The sequence below is a fragment of the Prunus mume genome, linkage group LG8, assembly GCF_029339155.1.
Source record: "Prunus mume cultivar Tortuosa linkage group LG8, ASM2933915v1, whole genome shotgun sequence".
NCBI classification, from domain to species: Eukaryota; Viridiplantae; Streptophyta; class Magnoliopsida; order Rosales; family Rosaceae; genus Prunus; species Prunus mume.
Genome location: NC_142705.1, coordinates 12760956 through 12784677, shown reverse-complemented (window position 1 = coordinate 12784677; position 23722 = coordinate 12760956). Strand labels below are relative to the sequence as shown.

The 23722-nt window shown below is 38.5% G+C and overlaps 4 protein-coding genes and 2 long non-coding RNA genes across 6 annotated transcripts; 4 read left to right on the top strand and 2 right to left on the bottom strand.

Annotated features, from left to right (window-relative positions):
• Window positions 1-1322: 1322 nt before the first annotated feature.
• On the top strand, window positions 1323-3430 carry LOC103339522 (cytochrome P450 93A3-like). The gene is made up of 2 exons (XM_008242816.2): window positions 1323-2309; window positions 2795-3430. Exons 1-2 carry the CDS (start codon window positions 1398-1400, stop codon window positions 3428-3430), a joined length of 1548 nt encoding a protein of 515 aa, XP_008241038.2. The 5' UTR covers window positions 1323-1397.
• LOC148914745 (uncharacterized) lies at window positions 2515-5011 on the bottom strand. Its single transcript, XR_016122729.1, has 2 exons — window positions 4008-5011; window positions 2515-3731 (listed from the first exon to the last, which is right to left on the bottom strand). It is a non-coding gene; the product is annotated as an uncharacterized LOC148914745 (long non-coding RNA).
• Window positions 5012-5203: 192 nt separating this feature from the next.
• On the top strand, window positions 5204-6529 carry LOC148914744 (uncharacterized). The gene is made up of 2 exons (XR_016122728.1): window positions 5204-5897; window positions 6177-6529. It is a non-coding gene; the product is annotated as an uncharacterized LOC148914744 (long non-coding RNA).
• Window positions 6530-7725: 1196 nt separating this feature from the next.
• On the top strand, window positions 7726-9964 carry LOC103339446 (cytochrome P450 93A3-like). The gene is made up of 2 exons (XM_008242746.3): window positions 7726-8811; window positions 9176-9964. The coding sequence occupies exons 1-2, from the start codon at window positions 7906-7908 to the stop codon at window positions 9815-9817; spliced, it is 1548 nt and encodes a 515-aa protein (XP_008240968.1). The 5' UTR covers window positions 7726-7905; the 3' UTR covers window positions 9818-9964.
• A 4980-nt stretch (window positions 9965-14944) lies between these two features.
• On the top strand, window positions 14945-17972 carry LOC103339445 (alpha/beta hydrolase family protein). The gene is made up of 5 exons (XM_008242744.3): window positions 14945-15764; window positions 16296-16380; window positions 16491-16660; window positions 16816-17090; window positions 17532-17972. The coding sequence occupies exons 1-5, from the start codon at window positions 15389-15391 to the stop codon at window positions 17706-17708; spliced, it is 1083 nt and encodes a 360-aa protein (XP_008240966.1). The 5' UTR covers window positions 14945-15388; the 3' UTR covers window positions 17709-17972.
• A 209-nt stretch (window positions 17973-18181) lies between these two features.
• On the bottom strand, window positions 18182-19371 carry LOC103339444 (polygalacturonase inhibitor-like). Its single transcript, NM_001326515.1, is given in 2 exon segments — window positions 18182-18643; window positions 18791-19371. Coding segments are annotated over 2 exon segments (993 nt in total). The 5' UTR covers window positions 19332-19371; the 3' UTR covers window positions 18182-18191.
• Between the last annotated feature and the right edge of the window lie 4351 nt (window positions 19372-23722).

Sequence of the window (23722 nt, the reverse complement as noted above, 5' to 3'; positions counted from 1 at the left end):
TTTGTTTTTTATATCGTACAAGAACTGCGAGACATAAAGGATTTATCACAGAGAGAACATGTCCAGATTGTTATACTTGCAAGTTGCACGCATAATTTATAGTCTTTGTTTCATCTGTATGCTTGCGTAGGCAAAGTTGAAACAACATAATATTGATTTTGTTCACTTTGTTTCTCACTGGGCCTGGTCTTTTATTGGTATCCAAGAGCATGGTGATCACAACTTATGTCTTTCTTAAGTCTCAGATGCTGAGTTATTAGTCACTTTGCAGGATGACATGCCTTCTCATAACAGTTTTTCATTTGCAGATTTCTTTTCAACTCACGGCCGAAGGAGAGTTTACCATTGTTTAAACCCCTCACTACAGTCTCTCTATTATTTTAGGCAAGTTTTTGTTTCACGATATTGCAGGGTCTCGAGGCCCAGGGTCTCCTAGTTGTTGGGCTTCATGCCTCCTTAGAGCCCAAAAAAGAAAATTAAAGTAGAATAGCAGCATCAAGTAAAATTGCTTGGAACTGTTGGGATAGTATTTCTTCAGTGTCAAGAAGTCAGAAACTATCAACCTCAAGTTAAACCCAAAAGAAGCAATAGAATACAGGTTTCATATAAATCCTCAAGATATAGAAGATGCTGAATATTGCAATATCAACCACAGAGGGTCGGGCATACTAGCTCTATATAACCAAGCCCCTTGAAAGACCAGACAGTATTCTATTTAGAATTCTTTTAGTGTTTACATACAGATCCACTTAACCTTAGGCTATCAAATCATATTAGAGTTCGAAGAAACTTTGAGCAGAATAAACCCAAAAGTTGAATGTGGGTTGAAATCCTGCAACCCCCCACCAAAAGGAAAAATAAAGAAAAGGAGAAAACTTGTCTTTGACCCAATCAGCTGCAGATAGCAACTGGCAAGAATGACCAAATGCTTGCATATAAAAACTTGGAAATAGCCGGCTCTAAACCAATTGAAAATTTGAAACAAAGAAGTTATGACAAGAACAACGTTGTAATTAATACATAGATGTACACTTCTTGTTATTTAAACTCCCATTTCGCACCAAATACGGCTGCTGACCTAGTCTCTGCTCCTCACCCTTAGAACACTACACAAGCTTTCCAATGATTAGTTGCTTTCAAATGTAACCAGAAACAAACAATTTAAAATATAAACAAATAGATTAAACTTGTCTTAATCTAATGGCAATCTTCCCCTTAGCGATAGCGATATGATTTTTATAACATGTCTTACAAGAATAAACAGATTCTCAAATCATGGGAAATTCAATTCCTCAAGAACTAAAAACATCTGAGAACAAAACAGTGCTTCATCTCCTTATATAAGAACCCCTTAGATCAACGCCTTTTTGCAAGATTATTACAAAGATCAATCAACCATGGAAGTAGATCTCCAAGGCTATATCATACTTTTCCTTGTGTGGCTAGTCTCCACAATTCTTGTTCGAATCGTACTCACCAAAATTCGAACCAAGCCTCGCCTTCCACCAAGTCCGATGGCCTTACCAATCATTGGACACCTCCACCTCCTTGCTCCGATACCTCACCAAGCTCTTCACAAGCTGTCTAACCGCTATGGATCTTTGATTCACATCTTTCTTGGTTCTGTCCCTTGTGTAGTCGCTTCCTCACCCGACATGGCGAAAGAGTTCCTCAAGACTCATGAAGGGTCTTTTTCCAACAGGCCTTATATTGCTGCTGTTGATTATCTCACATATGGATCAGCTGATTTTTCATTTGCTCCTTATGGACCTTACTGGAAATTCATGAAGAAACTTTGCATGTCTGAGCTTCTTGGTGGAAGAACACTCGATCAACTCCTTCCAGTCAGGCGCGAAGAGTTGACAAGTTTCATACAGTTGATTCTAAAGAAGGCCAAGGCAGCTGAGGCAGTTGATGTCGGAGCAGAGCTTATGACGGTAACAAATAATGTTATATCAAGAATGACTATGGGGCAGAGTTGCTCTGCAAATGAGGCAGAGGCTAATGAGATTAGGAAGCTGGTGAAAGCTACAGCTGAGCTTTCGGGGAAGTTTAATCTGTCAGACTTTATTTGGTTTTGTAAGAATTTGGATTTGCAGGGATTTGGTAAAAGACTTAAGGAAGCGCGCGATAGGTTTGATACTATGATGGAGAGGATTATAAAGGAGCATCAAGAGGCAAGGAAGAAGAAGGAGCTTGGTGAGGGTGGTGAGGCAGTTAAGGGTTTCCTTGACATTTTACTTGACATATCAGAAGATGAGACCTCAGAGTTTAGGTTGAGTATGGTAAACATAAAGGCCTTCATCATGGTACATATCTCTGATCTTTGCACACAACTTTCACTGCGTAATATTGCCCATTCCCTGATAGATAATGCCTCTATTTAAGATTGAAGCATTCATTTATTAATTAGTTAAATGGTAAGTGATGTAATAATATCCTAATGATTGACAGAAATATTCGATCCATGGAACTAATGTAACACCAAATCTGTAGATGAAACACTGCTTCAAGTTCAAGAAACTCTGAGTTCATTAAAGCATAAATAATCACTGATTATATGTTGTTAAATTGACTTGGAGCGTAGTTTGCTTCCCTCTGTACAAGCTCTCTGCTACAATATGCATGATGCAAGAAGAAGGTTACATGCATAACCGGCCTACACAAATTCTTTTCCATAAGGCCGGACATTAGCTTGCTTAGGAAACTTAAAATCACAATAAATTTCTAAATGCTATGAGCATAAGCAAATGAAGCACTTCTTGATTATTAATTAGGGGATACATGTTCACAGGATATATTTACAGCTGGAACCGACACATCCGCAATCACAACAGAATGGGCACTAGCAGAGCTGATCAACCACCCAGAAGTGATGAAGAAAGCAAGACAAGAAATTGACTCCATAGTTGGAAAGAACAGACTGGTAGAAGAATCAGACATTGCCAACCTTCGCTACCTACAAGCCATAGTGAAAGAGACCTTAAGGCTTCACCCCACAGGCCCATTAATTATAAGAGAGTCAACAGAAGCCTGCAGCATTGGTGGCTATGAGATTCCAGCAAAAACCAGATTGTTTGTCAATGTGTGGGCTATCAACAGAGACCCCAACCACTGGGAGAAGCCATTGGAGTTCAAGCCGGAGAGGTTTGTGACTGAAGAGGGAAGTGGGAAGAGCCAGTTGGATGTGAGGGGGCAGCATTTTCATCTGTTGCCATTTGGTAGTGGAAGAAGAGGGTGCCCTGGAACCTCACTTGCATTGCAGGTTGTGCAGACAACACTTGCAGCTATGATCCAGTGCTTTGAGTGGAAAGTTGAAGGAGGGAGCAATAATGTTAACATGGAAGAGGCAGCTGGATTAACACTACCAAGGGCTCATCCTTTGGTTTGTGTTCCAGTGGCTAGGCTCAATCCCTTCCCATCTTCTTGATCAGACATTAAGAATCAAATTTAAAGCAGATTAATGTCTACTCGAATATTAATATAAGAAAAATACTTGTAACCTACTATTTCATTTAGCAGAAAAATTACAGTATGACATGTATGTAAAAGCTTTTCTTTTTATATGAGTTATTTTTGCATGACATGGGAAAAACCCCCAAACAAAACAAACTAAGCAGCAGCAGGTATCATGCAGGGTGTAGCGATCCCAAGGATATCATCAAGAAGGATATTTTCCAGCCAGCTTGGGGCCTCATCAAGAAGGATGTTTTCAAGAAGGATATTTTGACCTAAGAAAATGAGAAAAAAACAGATTTTATATTCAATCAGGCACTTTTAGCTCATATTTCTTCTTTCCAACCAAAGTAAAACTTATAAAAACACAAAAAAGAAGTATTAACTATAAATTGTCAAGAACTAACTCAAAACATATTGGGTGAATGACAGAATAAATCATGTATAAAAATGAACAAAACAAGAACCCATTAAACTGTCAAGAGACAAAGTAGACAGATCTTCGGATTCTTCAATTGCCACCACAATATATTCAAACTTTGTGGACATACTTCGAAGAATTTTTTCAGCAACTCTCTGATCTTCAATTTTATCTCCATTAATTCTCAGTTGGTTGAATAAAGAAATGACACGATTGAAATATTCTTCAACAGATTCTGACTCCTTCATTCTTAGAGTTTTTAGTCTTGCCATCTTCACTTTTTCTTCTCCTTTATATGATGCAAAGAGAGTGTCCCACGCCTGTGTTTGATGTAGTGCATGATGAGATTCTTTCAAAAATAGCTTCGTCCACGGCTTGAAAGATAAAGAATAAACCCTTCTTGTCCTTCTTACGAGTTTCCTTCAGCTCTGTGAGTTGTTGTTGAGTGACGTCTGCTTGATCATTTCCTTCAGCTCCACAAAGCCATTTTCAACCAACTCCCACAAATCTTGAGCATCATACAGCACCTTCATTTGGATCGATGCTTCATTGACTATAATTCTTCCCTGTAAACTTTGGAAGATGGGGCTGCAACACGTTGTTGTTTGTGTTGAGAGTGTTTGTCCCACATTGAAATGTTAAGGGACCTAGCCGGGGTTTATAAGGAGTTGGGCTACTCCCCTCATTGCCAATTGGTTTTGGGGTGGAAACCTCAACTTTCTACATGGTATCAGAGCAAGACTTCACGTGTTGAGCCCAATGGTTCACACGTGCTCCCACGTCACCCAATATGTGTTGTCCACGTGTTAGGCTTGAAAGTTCGCCACACGTGCGGGGGCGTGTTGAGAGTGTTTGTCCCACATTGAAATGTTAAGGGACCTAGCCTGAGTTTATAAGGAGTTGGGCTACTCCCCTCATTGCCAATTGATTTTGGGGTGGAACCTCAACTTTCTTCTGTTTGAAGTCATATGGATCTGAGACAACAGCTCTGATACCACTATGATGGGTACAGTATTAATATTTTTGGTGGTGGACACGGTTACGTGGGAGTAATAATTGGTAAGAGAAGAAACTTGTTCTCTAGTGTTCTCTAGTGATGATCAAAAGACAAAAGGTAATGGAACACTATTTTAGATAACGATGATGTTCCTAATTTGATACAAAATGAAGATAAAGGGTGGCTTTATATAATAGCACTACCGACCTAACACATAAAAAAACACAACTAATACCAAACATAGTTAATTCAACTAACTCCTACCACACCATTATTTTAACAAACAACTACTAACTGTCAACTATTAATGAAGTCTAGATTATTCTTAACATTTCCAAGGACTTGGCTCCCTTGAAGAATTTAGAATTGGTGCCAGGGGAAGTGACGATATCTTGGAGACGTTGCTCAATCAACAGCTGCTCCCTAGGCTACCACTCTTCACATTCTCAAGATCTCTTTTCTATCAACTCTGAAATCTTTGGACGGAAAGGGACTAGGACACCTCACTTCTCTTCAAATGCTACAAATTGAGAGGTGTGACAGTCTTGATTTCCTGCCAGAAGACGGACTTCAAGACCTCACTTGTCTTCAACAACTAAAAATTGAGAAGTGTGACAACCTCCAGTTCCTGCCAGGAGAGGGTTTGCCACCATCTCTTTCTTTTCTGAGCATCTCCAATTGTTGTGCCTTGGAGAAATTGTTGGCGAGTCCTTAGTTAAGATTTTGGTTTCTTACTTAGTTAGATTTTTTGTTACTTACCAGTTTATTTAGTCTTATTTTAATTGAGATTTATTTATCATTGTAATTTAGATATATTTCCTATTTTATTTAAGGTTCACACATCTTTATACTTATATAAATACCTCCATATTGGAGAAGAATAAATATATATGCACATATGAGCATAATTAAATATTTACCAACTTTGTTTGACAGAAATGGTATTACAATAAGACGGGAAAAAGATTGGCCCAACTTATCTCACATTTCTTGCATCAAGATAAATGGTGAAATCTATATCATGTATGAGCTCTCTATCACAAGAAGTTATTGCTTTTTGACATTTCACTCTCTAACATCACCTATGTTCCCTCGTCTCTAATTTGTATTTGTTTTTTTCTGTCGTACAAGAACTGCTAGACATAGAGGATTTATCAAAGAACATGTCCAGATTGTTATACTTGGACGCATTGAATTTATAGTCTTTATTTCATCTGTATGCTTGCATAGGCAAAGTTGAAACAACATATTAGTCACTTTGCAGGATGACATGCCTTCTCATAAACAGTTTTTCATTTGCAGGTTTCTTTTCAACTCACGGCCAAAGGAGAGTTTACCATTGTTTATAGTTTTTGTCTACAAACTCATTGTGACGAAGAGGAGAAACGGAAATGCTTTACTGGTGGAGCTCTAGCAACAGAGACCAGCTAGCATTTGGACAATGCGGTGAAGGGATCTGAATCATGATTAGGTACTCTTTCATCATAAAATTCCTTTCACTGATAACTTGAAAACGTCCTCCTCCGGGAAAATTGTTCCACATACAATAGGATTGTAATGCTGCACACTTCATTAATTAGTTGTTTGTTTAGAAGAACCATATTTTATTGGGAACCTTTGTCACACAATTAATTTCACTATTCCTGTTTTTTTTTTTTTCCTGGCTATAGTCCCTTTACATGATAATTTAATCGATGCAAAGGCTTCAGAGGAGCTGTTATTAAGTACAAGTATTGCCGCCATCCTCATTTTTCTTATCCATTGGTGTTATACGTAACCTCCATGCTCCCTTATCCCAAAAAAAAAAAGGGGGGGGAAAAGACATTCATCCTTCCTTCCCATTTGGAATGCTGGTTTGTTCATTTGCCAGAGTGGGAGGAATGAGAGCAAGTTCAACTGAAGCCCGGCGTCCAGACTTTCCTCATCTCAAGGAGCTGAGTTTAAACAAGTGTTCGAAGTTAAGAGGAAGCTTGCATTCTCATCTTCCTTGCTTGAAAGGACTTAGCATGTTGTCTGTTGTCATATCCAATTCAAAAAGTTCTCAGGTTGTTAAGAAAGGATTTCACATCTTCTGGATATCTATAATTCAAATTGAAAACAAAGCATAATAATTATTGGATTCACATAAATATACCGAATTGACTACTTTAGTTTTCACACACTCCCATTTTTATTGCTTCTATATATTGTTTTAATACTCTTTCATTAATTAATATATATTAAAATCATATAAGTTACAATCTTCGTCAATACTCACTTAAATCACTCATTACTCACTATGCAATAGATTTCTTTCAATTCTTTTGTGTTAAAATAATATGTAACATTTTCTAAAGTTTCATTAACAATTTTGTCTCACAATTTCCGTTGTTTTTATCAAATTTGTCAATATTTTCATGTTTTTGGACCACCAATATTTCCGAAACCATCGATATTTAATTTAAGACCCTCTTCACACATAACCCCCAACCCCCCACCTTCACGCACATATCTTCTTAGTTGGTTTGTACCTAAGGTAAATTTAGCCCACTCCATTTTCAAATCCTAGGTCTCACTACCACTGTGCCTTGAAAGTTCGAACCTAAGACTATTGGTCTGCAAGTCTCAATATCTCTTTCTTAAAAGAGTACAAAGAGCCAAAAAGGAGTCTAAATATGTTATTGAAGCCTCCTATGGCAGTCATATGCAAGTTGAGTAATTTATAAATTCATCATGTTTTGCACATGTTACTAAAATTATTGTTTTTTTTTTTTTTTTTTTTTTCCCAAACACGAGGTCTTCGATTATGTTTTAATCTCAAGTCGTTCTTATCCATATATTATCTTACCCACTCCATTCCACTTAGTAAAGTGGTCCTTTCACTTAGTAAAGTTCATTCTATATATAACAGGGCTCAAAGTCTCAATATTAATATATGGGAAATCTAATTCCTCAGGAATTAACTGCAAATGAATTAGTGTTTTAGCTTCTCATATGAGCAACCCTCATATCATCATCTTTGTTCCAAGATTGAAGCAAAGATCAATCAACCATGGAAGCAGATTTCCAAGGCTACATTATTCTTTTCCTTGTCTCCGTAGTTCTGGTTCGAACCATACTCACCAAAATTCAGAACAAACCTCGGCTTCCACCAAGCCCAATGGCCTTACCAGTCATTGGACACCTCCACCTCCTTGCTCCAATTCCTCACCAAGCTTTCCACAAGCTGTCTAGCCGCTACGGTTCTTTGATTCACATCTTTCTTGGTTCTGTTCCTTGTTTAGTCGCTTCCTCACCGGACATGGCCAAAGAGTTCCTCAAGACTCATGAAGGTTCCTTCTCCAGCAGACCTTCTATGGCTGTTGTTGATTACCTCGCATATGGATCGTCTGATTTTGCATTTGCTCCTTATGGACCTTACTGGAGATTCATGAAGAAACTATGTGTTTCTGAGCTTCTTGGTGGAAGAACACTGGATCAGCTCCTTCCTGTCCGGCGTGAAGAGTTGACAAGTTTTGTACAATTGATCCGAAAGAAGGCCAAGGCAGCTGAGGCTGTTGATGTTGGAGCAGCGCTTATGACGATAACGAATAATATCATAACGAGAATGACTATGGGGCAGAGTTGGTCTAAAAATGAAAGAGATGCTGATGTGGTCAGGAAGGTGGTGAAAGCTACTGCTGAGCTTAAAGGGAGGCTTAACTTGTCGGATTTAATTTGGTTTTGTAAGAACTTGGATTTGCAGGGATTTGGGAAAAGGGTTAAGGAATTGCGTGATACGTTCAATACTATGATGGAGAGGGTTATAGAGGAGCACCAAGAGGCAAGGAAGAAAAGGAAGGAACTTGGCGAAGGTGGTGATGGAGTTAAGGATTTACTTGACATTTTACTCGACATATCCGAAGATGAGACCTCAGAGTTTAGATTGAGTAGAATAAACATAAAGGCCTTCATCATGGTACATACCTCTGATCTTGACACAAAACTTCACTATCTGTTATTCATTTCTTGCTGATGAAGCATTTTCATTCATAATATATAGTATTTGTTAAAGGACAACAGTCATGCTAAAACTCTGAGGTCATTGCATTAAGCTCCTAATAATTGGCATTGTCAAAACTATCAAATTAATGTAACACCAGATCTGTAGATGAAATAGTACTTGAAGAAATCCTTTTCTTCTCTGCTCCTGAAAATGTATATGCTCAAAGCATTACTGTTTTTACTGATCGAAATAGTTTGATTATTTCTAAGTGCTAGGATGAGCATATGCAAATCAAGAAATTCTTGGTTATTAATTAGTATTGGGTAAATTTTCACAGAATATATTTGCTGCTGGGACGGATACATCCGCGATTACGACAGAATGGGCACTAGCAGAGCTAATCAACCACCCAGAAGTGATGAAGAAAGCAAGACAAGAAATTGACTCCATAGTTGGCAAAAACAGACTAGTACAAGAATCAGACATTTCCAACCTTCCTTACCTACAAGCCATAATGAAAGAGACCCTACGGCTTCACCCTACAAGCCCATTAATTGCCAGAGAGTCAACTGAAGCCTGCAACATTGTTGGCTATGAGATTCCAGCGAAAACCAGATTGTATGTGAATGTGTGGGCTATCAACAGAGACCCGAACCACTGGGAGAAGCCATTGGAGTTCAAGCCGGAGAGGTTTATGACTGAAGAGGGAAGTCTGAAAAGCCAGTTAGATATGAGGGGACAACATTTTCATATGTTGCCATTTGGTAGTGGAAGAAGAGGGTGCCCTGGAACCTCACTTGCACTTGCGGTTGTTCAGCCAACACTTGCAGCTATGATTCAGTGCTTTGAATGGAAACTTGATGGAGGAAATGGTAGTGGTATTGTTGACATGGAAGAGGGACCTGGCTTAACACTTCCAAGGGCTCATCCCTTAGTTTGTGTTCCAGTGGCTAGGCTCAATCCCTTTTTATCTTGTTGATCGAAGGTCAATTAATGTTATGGCAAAAATATTTTCACAAGCTTGACCAAATGAAGATTTTGGGACATTACTGCATTCCGCCACTTTTAAATAGGGGAGGTGAAAAATTCATACACTCTTTATCAAATTACTGTGGTTCTTCTTTTATGTCCCTTTCTTACCCTTTTGAGTTTTGATCTTTCCCCTTTATTGGTCTGAGCTGATATGATTGATCTTAGATGTTAAGAAATACCACATGAATGAATGGTGGGAGATTAATCTGACATTGAATCTAATCTATTAAGTAATTGGGGCTTCCTCATACATATACCTTTCTCTCCTACTGCAGGCTTCCAGCCAGGTCCACCAACCTAACGTGCAGTTTGGCAATAACGCAAATTTGGAATATTGCATTCAGTCCAAACAACTAGTGGTAGACCATAATTTAAGGCAACACAATAAGATAAGATTATAAAATCAAAAGTGGAATTCACAATAAATGGAATACTTGATCATGATGATCAGACCAAAAAAAATATATATCATGATGACAAGTTGCAACAAGGGATCTTTCTTTTATTTTGGTTGAAACAAGGGATCTTTTTCATTAACAAATTTATGGGGTTTTGCCATCATGTTGTGTAGACTTTGCAAACACAATTTAATACCAACATAAACTTGTGAATGGGTTCTAGTTCAGTAGATAAGGGTATTGACTTGCAGATAAACATGAGTAACTCCAACCAATTGAAAGATCCAACATGTATATGACATAGTCAACTAACACGAATAATGAATGAATTAGGTTAGAGCATGTCTAATGCAAAGGCAAGGGGTAAGGGACTAGGTGTTGTTTTAGTCCCTCAAAATGGTACTATTCACAAAATCTAGCCTCTCAAATTTTTTGTGGTTCTAGTGGTGGTGAGGGGCTAGGAGCTAGGGGCTAAAACTAAAAATTTCTTATGTTAGTTTATTATTATTTTATTTATGATTAAAAAAAAAATTCAAAGCATAAGAAAAGAAACACAAAAGTTTATTTTTTGAAACAATTTTGAGCCATAATTTGGAACAACAATTTTGAGCAAAATGAAAAATGATAAACAATTTTGAGCCATAGTTACTAAGACAGCATATATACATGCCTTTGGTACACATGCTCAACTACATCATTTTAGAGACCCTTCATGAACATAATCAGACCTAATTTGTGCATAACGATCCATAAAGCCGCCAAGATTTTGTCCGTCTCACCCACTAGTTCGAGTTCTTCATAATCTGGTCGATCATATATTCTTACATTCCTTGGGTTCATTGTGTCAACTTCTTCTACATCTAAATCTTCTTCATCTTCGGCACGCTTATCCTCCACAATCATGTTGTGCAGGATTACGCAAGCTATCATGATGGTTTGAAGGGTGGCCCTATTCCACATTTGAGCAGCCCCCAAAAGCCAAACCATTGTTCAACGTCTTTACGGTACACCTCTTGATACTTGGAAAACATTTTTTTCCCTCTCATTATTGGGCTTTGGACGAATGGGTTTGCTAGGATGTATTTGCGACCGTTTTGAGGTTTGGTGAGCGGATTAAAGGAGGAGCTTTGAAATTTGACCATGGTCCCAAGGATAAAAGCATTTTTCTGATGTCTACTCTCATCATCTTCTTCACGATCCTGGTTCATCTTCTTGAACAGTCTCTTCAGTATGAAATGATAAGAAAAGGTATCCAAGTGTTGGATTTTGAAGTATAGAGATAAGTTTATTTGAGAAAAGGCTTATTTGTAGCAATGGTCCCTCAACTATACTTGGAGTTACATTTTGGTCACTCAACTCCAAAAATAGTTATAGAGGTCACTCAATTAGGTGTTGTGTCACGACCCGACTCCCCTAGCACGATATTATCCGCTTTGGGCTCCCTCCCTCACGGTTTTGAACTCACGAGCAACTTGGGTCATGGGATTGCTCTAGTCCCCAACTCGCTTACCTTCCTAAGAATCCGTGTGAGTTCTCGAGCCTCGTGCTAGGAAGAGAAGTGTCCACATTTAAGGGGATGTGGACACACGGGTCTTACAATCCACTCCTTGGGGCCTAGCGTCCTCACGCTGCACACTTCCGGTTGAGGTCCGGCTGATACCATTTGTCACGACCCGACTCCCTAGCACGATATTGTCTGCTTTGGGTCCCCTCTCGCCTCACGGTTTTGTTTCGGGAGCTCACAAGCAACTTCCCAGTGGGTCACCCATCCCTGAGATTGCTCTAGCCAACTCGCTTAACTTCGAGTTCCTAAGAATCAAGCCTGTGAGCTCCCAGAAGGCCTCGTGCTAGGAAGAGAAGTGCCCACACATTTAAGCACTTCACCTTTCCCTCCCCGAGCGATGTGGGATTGCTCACCGTTCTTGTTTCCCCAAGACACGGGTCTTACATGTTGTGTTGCACCATTAGTCCTTCCATCAAACTCTGTTAAATTTTCTGTCAAAAGTGAGGGTAAATTCAAAAATTCATCCACAACCCTCCCTATTCTCTACAACTTCAAAATTCGTAAATTCAAATTGAATATCAAATAATAAAATTCCCACGGATTTGCTACACAGAACTTTAAAACCCAACCACCAACCCCTCTTCCCTCCCAACCTCAACCTTCCATTCTTGTTTGCTCCCTCGAGGAGGTCCAAAGATTCATCATTTCAGCACTTACCCTTTTCGTTTTTGTTCCAAAAGTTTACAAATTTTAGCGCCCTTGAGTAAGATATAGTGGTTCTTGCAAAAGGGTCGGTTTTTAAATTGGTGTATTTGAATTGGGTTCATAGATTATGGAAGACCGATGTGATTCAAGAAAAGGGTTGGTCTCGATACTCATATCAGATTCAAAGGTTGGTTCTTTTTCCTGCTCTTAGTTTTCATTTGAGGGAATTTGTTCTCTAGTTTTCGTTCATTTCATTGGTTTCTGATTTATTTATTTTTTGGGTTGTTTTAGATTGTTGGGAGAAGCGAGTGAGTACTGAATTGGGACAAGAACGTGACTTGGGTTCTCGTAAGCTGCGTTAAAATGTGAGATCTTGAATCTTTTTGCCTACCTGAAGGTATTGGCTTCTTTTTAATTGAATTTTTTTGGTGTCGGCAAGGATTGGGTTGCAGCAATAGAGGGTTGTGGAGGAAGGGATGAGTTGTGGATGAATTTTCGAATTTACCCTCAGTTTTGACATAAAATTTAACCGAGTTTAACTGAAAGACTAATGGTGCAACACAACACCTAATTGAGTGACCTCTGTAATTATTTTTGGAGTTGAGTGACCAAAATGTAACTCCGAGTATAATTGAGAGACCATTGCTACAAATAAGCCTTGAGAAAAAGATGAAGATGAAAGCCTATTTATTAAGGTTTGAATGTAGAAATATAAAAAGAACAAACAAGTAAAAAGGTTTAGAGTAAATTAAAATTTAAATAAAAAAGGGTAAAAACAAGGCTCAACTAGCCGTTGAAACCTGAAGAAAAGAAAAAAAAACAAAAAAAACAAAAACTCATCAAGCAACTAGCCATTGCAAACTGAACAAAACCCATCAAGCCTAGGAAGCAACTAATTGTTGCAAACTATAAAAAAATTTAAATTTTAAAAAATAAAAACAACTCAACAATTTGCCGTTGAAAAAGTAGCTTTTGGAGCGCCATGTGGCAGAGCCTCATAGACAATTGCATTTGGAAAAGCTGCGCTCCTTTTTTTTTCTTTTTTTTTTTTAATAAAAGCTGACTGTGGGGCCCACTCTTGCCCAAGCCAGCAAATTGGATTGGGCTAAACCATGCAGAAAGGGCTTTTTTTCATTAGAGCCAGAATTGGGTAACCTGGGCCATAAGTCCCAACACATGCAGCCCCAAAGGCTTAGAAGGCAGTCCAGCGCAGGCCCATTGCCTGGTGGGTCCCACGTGCCCGAGCTGAAGCCAAGGGCAAGTCTTGCATGCCTTCCGTGTTTTTTTTTTTGGCCAAAAATTTCTGAAAATTTCTGGCCATAAATACCTAACCATTTTATTCACTTTCTACACCAAATCTTCATAAAACTCATCTCCTTCCAATTTTTTACTTTCCACATCAAAATCTTGGACCGTTTATTCAATTTAATGTTTTTATATATATATATTTCTTGCCATTTCCAATTTCTTTTTTTTTAATAGATTAGTCAAGGCAAAACCAAAAATGTCCAAAAATTTTATTTGAAAATTTTATTCAAAAATGTTATCACGATGACAACCGAAAATAAACAAAAACATAATCAAAATTAATAGTTTAAAGTATAAACTCTTAGAACCTAGATTGCATACACCTTTATGTATTCATGAGTAACTTCTCTCTTAGAACCATTTTGAGATTACCAACACGTTTAACTATTATTTATATGAAACATATGATTCATTTTTCCTATTTTCAATACGTATTTTATGAGTAATGGTATAATTATGGAATTTTTTCTTTATTATTTTGACACGTAGTATTTAGGATTGAGTTATTTTTTATTGGATAAAGAATGTATTATTAGAGAACGAAAAGGATATAGCAAAACAATGAGAAGTTTAAAGTAAAGTCCACTTCTAACCCCATCCTTTTTAGCAAGTTTAAGGCACAATCAAAGTGTAGTGAGATGAAGTGATAATCTTTCAACATAGGACAACTTATTATCCTATTCAAACACACATGTATAAGTATGAATTTTAATTAAGATATAATAGAAATTTAGCGTTTAATTTTCTATTCATATGAAATAAGGGCCAATCCGAACATGACACGATTATATATGAATAAGGTTAGAGTTAACTAGGTTTCCACCCTATTAAAACGAATTGCCACTCCTATATCCTATCTAGGTACTTCAATTGTGCCTCCCAAATATAGATCCATTCCCTATTCACTTCTTTGCCCCAAAACTTCGAAGCTTCGAAGTTCAAACCAAGCCAAAGCTTCACAAAAGAACAGCCGCGATACAAGCAAGGGAATATACCCCAAGCTATCCTAAGTTTTTTTTAAATTTTTTTTTTTTTTTAAAAAGGTATTATTAGAATCATCGAAAGCAGCACAAAATAAACTAATAAGAATGGATAAAGCATGAGTTGGCACGTGGACCCAATCCACCGTGTCAATGACAGGTCTATTCTCAGCCCATAGTTTTTGTTGTTCGCTTGTTTTCGTTTGGTAGATCTCTTCCCTCTCTCTCTCTCTCTCTCTCTCTCTCTCTCACCACCTCCGTTTCCTATCGTCTCTTTGGTCTCACCAATTTCATCTTCACGTCTTCTCCTTGATTTTTGGATTATGAATGCCTATTGATTTATAATCCTATAGGTTTAGCGCTTTCTCTAAGATTCAAAATTTTCTTATTCTGGTTAAGTAATTTCTAATCTGTTCATCCCAAATCATGATTTTATATGAGAAAGTTTCCAAATTCAAATTTTTCTCAACACTTTGGATTCTGGGTTCTTATCTGTCTATATGAGATTTTGAGCTATAGAAAGTGAATTTGCAAATATTACCATTTGGGTTTAGTTCAAATTGATTAATAAAAAAAAAAATTGGGAAAATTTTGGTGTTAGAATTTTTGGGGATCTCTCAAATATGGTGACAGTGAATCTTGGTATGCTCCACTATGTATTGGACCATGTATATGGTGCATTCATGCACAGAACAAAGATAAGCCCACAATTTTTTTCAAGAGGGTGGGGAGGTACAAAGCTTGAGTTGCTTGAGAGAATGATCAAGCAGCTGTTCCCAGAAGTTGCAGGTCAGAATTGGCCTCCCACTGTTATCCGACCCAATTGGAAAACAGTTTGGGAGAGCCAGACAGCTACTCTTAGAGAAGGGGTTTTCAGGACACCTTGTGATGAGCAGCTTCTTAGTGCATTGCCTCCTGAGAGTCACAATGCAAGAGTTGCATTTCTCTTCCCAAAATCTGTGCCCCCTCAGAAAATGGCCTGTGTGGTTCATCTTGCAGGTATTGTCTGGTTTTCTATTTGTCTGTGCAATAACTAAGATTGAAGTATAGCAAATCATTTCATTGGGTGATTTCACTGTTTCATTTGTTGAGCATTGAAATTTTAGAATTTAGAAATCATTTGCTAGAAAATTTGAACTGTTGGTATGATTTGTTTATTTATTTTAAAACGGGTACAATTCAAATAGGACTTTGTTCTACTTGTGTACTGTTTTCAAAGAGTAATATTTAGTATAAAGTGCTAACCAGTTTTGGGAAACCATGTTTGGAATTGTTCTTGTTTTCCTTGAAAGATTGATGAATATGGTTGCAGAATGAAATTGTTTTGTTTATCTCAAGTATGCCATTGCTGGTAACTATATGATTGATTGGGAAATGTAATTAGTTCTTCTTTGGGTGGTAATGTTGAGAACATCGGGAGGGATTTCTTGGATGACTATATATCTGTTCAAATAGAATTCCTTTACAGTAGCACTTCATGGAATTATTTTATAGCCTTTGGGTTTACAATTTGTAATTTCTTTTTTGCAGGAACAGGGGACCATACATTTGAAAGAAGGTTGCGTCTTGGTGGACCATTATTGAAGGAAAACATTGCAACCATGGTGCTCGAGAGGTATAAATCAAACTGCACAGTCTGACACTTTTTCCAATTCAAATCAGAGTTCTGCATGATTACTATGCGTAGTTTCCAGCTTTTCTATTAAGGTAGATATGTTATTGCAGCCCTTTCTATGGACAAAGACGTCCTGTGATGCAGCATGGGGCAAAACTCTTGTGTGTGAGTGACTTGCTTTTATTAGGAAAGGCAACCATTGAAGAAGCTCGCAGTCTCTTGCATTGGTTAGACTCTGAGGCAGGGTTCGGAAAGATGGGTGTTTGTGGACTTAGTATGGGTAAGAATCAACTAGATCTCTTTCTATACCTGCTATAAATTAATGCATTCGTTCATTCCTTTCAAATAAATCAAATGAGTTTTCCCCTGGCAGTGGAACACTCACACACAATTTAATTAATCTTCTTTTGGCCCAAAATATTCTGTGGAATCTAGGAGGAGTACATGCTGCAATGGTTGGATCACTGCACCCTACACCTGTTGCAACCCTTCCTTTTCTCTCTCCACACTCTGCTGTTGTGGCATTCTGTGAGGGAATATTAAAGCATGCCACTGCTTGGGAGGCACTGAGAGAGGATCTTGCAGTGCAGAAGGCTGCAATGACTCTCGAGGAGGTGAGAGAAAGGATGCGCAATGTTCTGTCTCTCACGGATGTCACACGCTTTCCGATTCCAAAAAGTCCGAATGCTGTGATATTTGTTTCTGCCACTGTAAGTATTTATCAGATTTCAGTATACGGATGTGTTTTATAAAGGAAAAAAAAATCAGGCTACCTTTTCCCTATTTCTTAGTAGGAACCACTTCCTGCTTTTGATAATAACCTGACCAATTTATGCTACTCCTGATAAAACAAAAAATGCCATTATATATGTAAAGATTCTTTGAAGCTTCTTCTTCCTGTTTCTCTTTTGTCCTCCCATTAAGTCATTGTGGAATGTAGAGGTTCTGCATTACCTAATAGGCTTCTAGTGTTCAAATTTTTTTCCCATCTAAATTTTGATGTTGGAGATAAACTGGCCTCTCTATTTCACTGTTGATAAATAAGTGATCTCTGTAGTGTGCAATAATTTCACAGATTTTCTTTAGTTTGCTGGTTTTTGTGTCTTGCTTAGCTTTACGAGTTTTTTCCTTCAACTGTTTTCATGTTTTAGGATGATGGGTACATTCCAAAACACTCTGTGCTGGAGCTGCAAAAAGCTTGGCCAGGTTCAGAAGTAAGATGGGTCACCGGTGGCCATGTTTCATCTTTCCTTCTCCACAATGGTGAGTTCCGCAGGGCCATTGTGGATGGACTTGACAGATTGCGATGGAAGGAGTCTCCATTGTGACATTGGCATGACATGTGAAGGCCCTGTACTGATTCTGATAAGCTAATCTTCAGATCTAATTCACACCAAACTTGTAAAAAACTAGATACAGCTGACATCTGGAACACCCCCAAAAAGAATGGGGAAAAGGGGCGCTTTCATGAAATACCCATTTCCTGATGTATTCTCATATCATCCATTTCCTGTTGTATTCTCATTTGCGAGGTACCTAACATTGTATAGACAACATTTACTGCCAAAGTTGTTCTATTTTCATTTTGAGCACATGATTTGTTGGCATAAAGTTTACTTGCTCGTATTTTTGTTCATTATATGGTGGCAAAAGGCACAAAGCAAATCTTATTAATTCCTTTCTTCTTGTTACACAAAGCTGTAGCCTGTAGCACTGGTTGCTTATTTGCATGAAGCCACTATTTCATTAACACCTATATAACTGCAAAGTGTCAATGAAATTGTTGGCCAAATTTTCCATAGCCGCGGGAATTACTTGCAGCTTGGGAGTGGAGCACCGCACAAGCAGCGGTTATGGAAATAAGTGGAGGAGTCGAAGCTCTGCAACTTCCCGCCCACTGGAATCTGACCACACAATCTGTTGTAGCTCACGTTCAGGAACTGCAAATCCACTTGGGTCAGCCCCACCGGAATACCACCTGTGATCTTGTTGTGGTTAAGATCCAACGAAATCAAGCTCTTGGAAAACTCCACCTTTGACAGATTAAATTCCAGCAAGTTTCTCGACAGATCCACAATCTGGGTTGTCTTGTTCAATCCAAAGATCATGGATGCATCGCCTTTGAGCTTGTTCCGGGAGAAGTCTATGCGGTTGAAGTCCAGTTTGGCTAATGAGGTTGGTATGTTGCCTGAGAGCTGGTTGTGGGAGAGATAGAGCTCTGGAACACTGCCATGGAATTCTCCAAATGACTTCGGAATATGACCTGTGAGCAAGCAAGGGTATTAACTATGGAAGTTAACGGAAAATATTAACCATCGGTATCAAGATAAATTATATGAAAATTTTGAACAAAGTTGTATCTTTCTTTCTGGGCACTTTTTAGAAAGATATATGTCAAGGAAGAACAGACCTGTGAGCTTGTTACGGTCTAGATGAAGAGCGTTGAGGTTGGGAAGCTGAGAAAGCGAGCTGGGGATGGAGCCTGTGAGGTTACTGAATGAGAGATCAAGAAAGGTGAGGTTCTTGAGTTGGCTGAGGAAGTCAGGTACAGAGCCGGAGATGTTGGTCCAGCTGAGGCGCAGGAACTTCAGGCTCTTTAGCTTTACAATGGAGGGTTGGATTGGTCCGGTGAGATTGGGTTGCTTGTGAAACTCAAGTGTTTCAAGATACGGCAAGTCACCGACTTGGGCCGGAATTTGACCGGAGACTTGGCCGGCGAATATGGTGAGGGAGTTGATGCGGTTTGTGGTGGAGTCACAGGTGACACAGTACCAGTCACAGCAGTCTGTCTCTGGCTTCCATGAGGTCAAGACGTAGGGGTCGTTGAAGGCTTTCTTGATTTGTAGGAGAACTTTCTTGTCTTCCTGGTTGCAGAGCTCAGAGAGCGCTGGGTTTAGGATGGCGGAGAAGAGTAGGGTCAAGCAGAGGAGGGTGGGGAACTTGACGTCCATTTTGTGGGTTCTGGATAAGAAATGTGGTTGCGATTCAACGAAGAGTTGGATATATATATAGGTATTGCATGCGCATGTAAGTCAAAAGTGTTTGTGATTTTGGATGATGGATATAATGACGAAAGATTTTGGAGTTTGCACAGGTGGTGAAGGTCTTATTGGAGGCATTTAATGGATATATATCACAAAAGTAAATGCTTTGCTCCATGTAGTCCATTCAAACGCGATATATATTTGGCAATTCAATAGTCAGTCTCTCTCAGTTGCTAAAGGCTACTTTCATAATCTGCAGTAAACTCTCGACGTGAGCGTAATATTATCACATGATGTTGTTAATTCACTTATATATCATTACGGTTAAGAAAATAAATTCTTTGTACAACATAATCTGGATTATTTGGGAAAAGTAAAATTGAGACGAGGAGAGGAAGAAGGGTAAAGAATGTGGAATCCATAGGAACATGGTTTGGATGACCGAAGGGGAGGTGGAGTGCCAAAGCTGAGGACCTATATCTAAACAAGACTGAAAGTTGTGACTGTGAGGAGCCAAATCTGAAAAACTTCCAGGTTTGCTAGCTGCATAACTTTGTTGTGCCGAGAACTTCAACAAGTCAAAAATGAAGGCTCTCTCTTTCTTTTTTTATTGTGTGCTGAGATCTGGCAAATGGAGGTGACTTTGAAAGCTAATTCAATTGATTGTATCTCTCTAAGTCTCAGATAACCCTCCACCACATTGAGCTTCACCAAGTTGTCTCCCTCAACTGCTGAATTGATGGCGGGGATAAACGTGTGGATAGTCAATGGTGTTTGCTTGTTTAGTTTGTAGTATGACTTGACTATGATGATGAGTAAGCATTATCATGTCGGGGGATCCTTTGCTTCTGCTTTCAGCCCAAGGATCTACTGGTCTCACAAACTCAAGAGGACATTATGCTTCTTCGGGATAGGTCGATCTTCTTATGCGGCGGGTTTCCTTCGTCGAGTTTATTCATATATAACCATGTTCAATTCTACTCAATCGGTACAACACCATCATAACAATAGGGTGATTTTAAATGATATCATGTTGTAAAAATTAATAATTTTATAATCCTGGTCAACTAGTCTAATCCATGTATGCTTTTCTCTTGCGTAATTTTTCTAACAAATCATGCATTTATTCAATGAGTCCATCATCTTCTTCTTTAATGAAAATCCTTCTAACAATTTTAAAATTCTTTTTCAGACTTTCAAATTAAAGAAGAACAAAAACAGTTGTTCAGGAACACTGTCCTTGAGGTAGAATGTGATTCTAAAGCCGCTGTTCAGTTTTGTCAAGTATCGGAAAAATAGAGCTCTTGACCTTTCAGCGAACTTGAGCATGTTGAAGAATATAAGTCTCACATCGGAAACTTGACTAAATAAAATACAAGATATAATGAATGGTTCCACTACTAATATCACCGAGATTTTTTGTGATAAGACCCCACACCTACTGGGCTTTGTAGGTGGTTAAGTTGGGGATCATGTCAGTGTTGCTAGGAGTGGGCTGCTAACCTGTCTTTCTGAAATTTAACATGATATATGTGAGTTTGCACTAGCCCTAGATTTTGGTGCTCGTCATTGACTATTTAGTCTCTACTTTGTCGAACAAAAATTTTATATTCAATTTTGGCTCATTTTCCCAAAAAAAAGGCCAATAATTCATAGTAAAGCAATTGATTTCTCATCCCCAAGCCTCCTTTCCCATAAACCAAACGGGTCTTACTGTAATATTATTTTTCTTCACTCTTTGCCAAATCTAGATCTTTAGTTTTCTTAGTTTCACTCAATGTCGTCAAACTTTCAATTTTGGTTACAAGTTACAGAAGAAATCTTTCAACTTTGGATTCTTTCGCATTTTGGGTTTCGATCAAAGTCATCGTACTATGCTTTGCTTGGTTAAACTTATATTCTATGCATCACTGCATTTCAAAATTAGCTTTTTCAAAAATTGAATTGGTTTCTATCCATGATTGTTGGGAGAATTTTATATCTTTGTTTAGCTCGGCCACCTTTGCAAAGCCAACCTGACTATTTGGTGTGTTGTCATATTAAGAGGTCTAGGTTCCTCGGATTCCCCATCCCTCAACAATTTGTCCCGACCTCCCCGGAGGAAGTCTGATCCAACGTTTCCGTCAAGATATGAAACCCAGAGCATCTGTGGAGGATCATACTCAATCGGTGTATCGAGAGGAAGTGGGCAAACCTACGAGAGAACATCCCCTCTCCACCGTTGTTGCCTCGCCTGCTCTTATATAACATAAAATATAAATTAAAACATTCATATAATAACCCTAAAACTTGAATCGTAACATAAAATTAAAATTAAATAATACTTACATGAAGGACTCACAACAACTCCCGCTTCCCGGTCGAACATAAACGTCACGTCAAAGACGTCGATTATCAGGGATTTGGACCCCCCCCCTCCTAAATTGAACAAGATAAGAAAAATATTAGTACGAAAAAAATAAATTAATAATAATGACTTAAATATAAACTATTTTATTATTACCCAGCCGCCGCAGTGCATCCATCCTATTTGAAAAGGGCCTGAAACCTCGAAACCTGGCGAGAGAGTCTTCTTCTTCCTATTGCCCTTATTGACTTTGACTTTATTCTGTTATACAAAAAATAAAACGTATTAGTTGAAATTGAAATGAACTATAAAAAATTAAATAAATATTAGTAAGAAATATGTAATAATTTTGAAATTAATATTAAAAAATACCACAAAATCAGGTGTCTAAAAATGAGCATAGAGCCACACCCAACTATCCTCCCGCCCCTCAAACTCCTTCGGGCAACCCTCATGAAGAGCGGCCTGCGGATCATCGCGCCTCAAATGGTGATGAAAGTCGCTCTTCCACCGCTTGCCTTGGCGGATGCGTGTGGCGAGAAGAGTGCACACCGTGCACCTGCACCTCGGCATCATGAAAATCACCATTAGAGGTGCTAGAGTGCTAGAGTTGCACCTCTATTACCCGCAACGCATTAATAAGGTCGGTTCGATGCGCGCAGGCCCTGAAGCGCCTGAGAGATTCGCCTTCGTCTACACTATATGCGCATGTATAACAAGAGCTGCGGAATGAATTGGGTGCATTTGGAGATGCCATAGAAGATGTTGCATTGACTTGGTCGCACACGCTGTATCAGAGTGCGCGAAACCAGTGGGAGGGAGATTTTGGGTTATAGCAGAGATGCGGATGCTCTGCTCTGATCCTAAGGGCTAAAAGAAAAGGTAGCTTTTTGAATTACTCGCTGAAATATATATATATATATATATATATATTATGTGTGCATGATTGAAAGTAATTAACAACAACTCTGAAATTAATTTAATTGGAAAATTTCATTTTGATAAATAGTTTAAGATACTATATTTTTATTATAGATTTTTAATCCCAGATCATTGATCAAATAGAAATTTTATTTGAATGTACGTTAACATGTCAGATACATTTTGAAGAGAACAATTGTAGGTTACATTGAGAAAGATGTTTTTTCTTGAATTAGTAATGCAAATATAATGCGACGTTTTTATATGATATGAAACCTCGTCGGCAATAATTGTAGTTTAATTGTAATGTTATTTTTTTAATTAATTATGAATAACATTAGTATTGTTTAAATGAAAAGGATGTTTAGTTGTCCCTTTTTTTTTTTTTTTGAGCTCTTAGCTTTTAAAAATTGCACCTCCCCTGAAAAATTCCTAGATCCGCCGCTGCTCCTCTCAATGAAGAGTGTGTCATTGACGATCGTCATCGAGGTCCTCTAAGTTGTAGTTCATTTGCAATAAATTAATTACATACATTAAGTAATAGAAATATATAAAGTTTGAAAGAAAAAGAATTAAAAGGTAGGATACATACGGACAACTGGCCGCGAACCTCTGTCTTGATCTCGTCAGGCATGACCTTCCAAGACTTCCATTGTTTTGGGCAATGGGTCCGAACGACATGACCAACGTCGTGGGCCAAGGAGCTATGCAACTCTGCCATCGATGCAGCCCGATGCAGCTCGTCGTATCCGATATTGATACGATGTTGGTCACCCGGGTGACCTTCGCCATGTTCAAGCGCCGACACGGCCCTCAAGTGTTCTTCTTGACTGCAAAGAAATATGACATTAATGTTAAATAAACAACAAATTTAACTATAAAATACACAGAATAAAAAAAAAGGAAAAAGAACTGGAGTTAAAGGAAATCTATACCTCGATGTGACCCCGACGCACTAATATCATCGGTCGATCCGGTGTCCAGGGCAGTCGGTGACCATGGCACTAACAGGCTGCGCATGAACCATGACGCAGGCGCCTAGGAACCCTCGGGACCAGCGGCAAGTGGTCCATCAATACTGGAGTAGTGG

Excerpts from the sequence above, each read along its gene's own strand:
- LOC103339446 (XM_008242746.3), top strand. The coding sequence starts at position 7,906 with ATGGAAGCAGATTTCCAAGGCTACATTATTCTTTTCCTTGTCTCCGTA. Across the intron at positions 8,812-9,175 it reads ACATAAAGGCCTTCATCATG|AATATATTTGCTGCTGGGAC; the intron begins GTACATACCTCT and ends AAATTTTCACAG.
- LOC103339445 (XM_008242744.3), top strand. The coding sequence starts at position 15,389 with ATGGTGACAGTGAATCTTGGTATGCTCCACTATGTATTGGACCATGTA. Across the intron at positions 16,381-16,490 it reads GCAACCATGGTGCTCGAGAG|CCCTTTCTATGGACAAAGAC; the intron begins GTATAAATCAAA and ends ATGTTATTGCAG. Across the intron at positions 16,661-16,815 it reads TGTTTGTGGACTTAGTATGG|GAGGAGTACATGCTGCAATG; the intron begins GTAAGAATCAAC and ends TGTGGAATCTAG.
- LOC103339522 (XM_008242816.2), top strand. The coding sequence starts at position 1,398 with ATGGAAGTAGATCTCCAAGGCTATATCATACTTTTCCTTGTGTGGCTA. Across the intron at positions 2,310-2,794 it reads ACATAAAGGCCTTCATCATG|GATATATTTACAGCTGGAAC; the intron begins GTACATATCTCT and ends ACATGTTCACAG.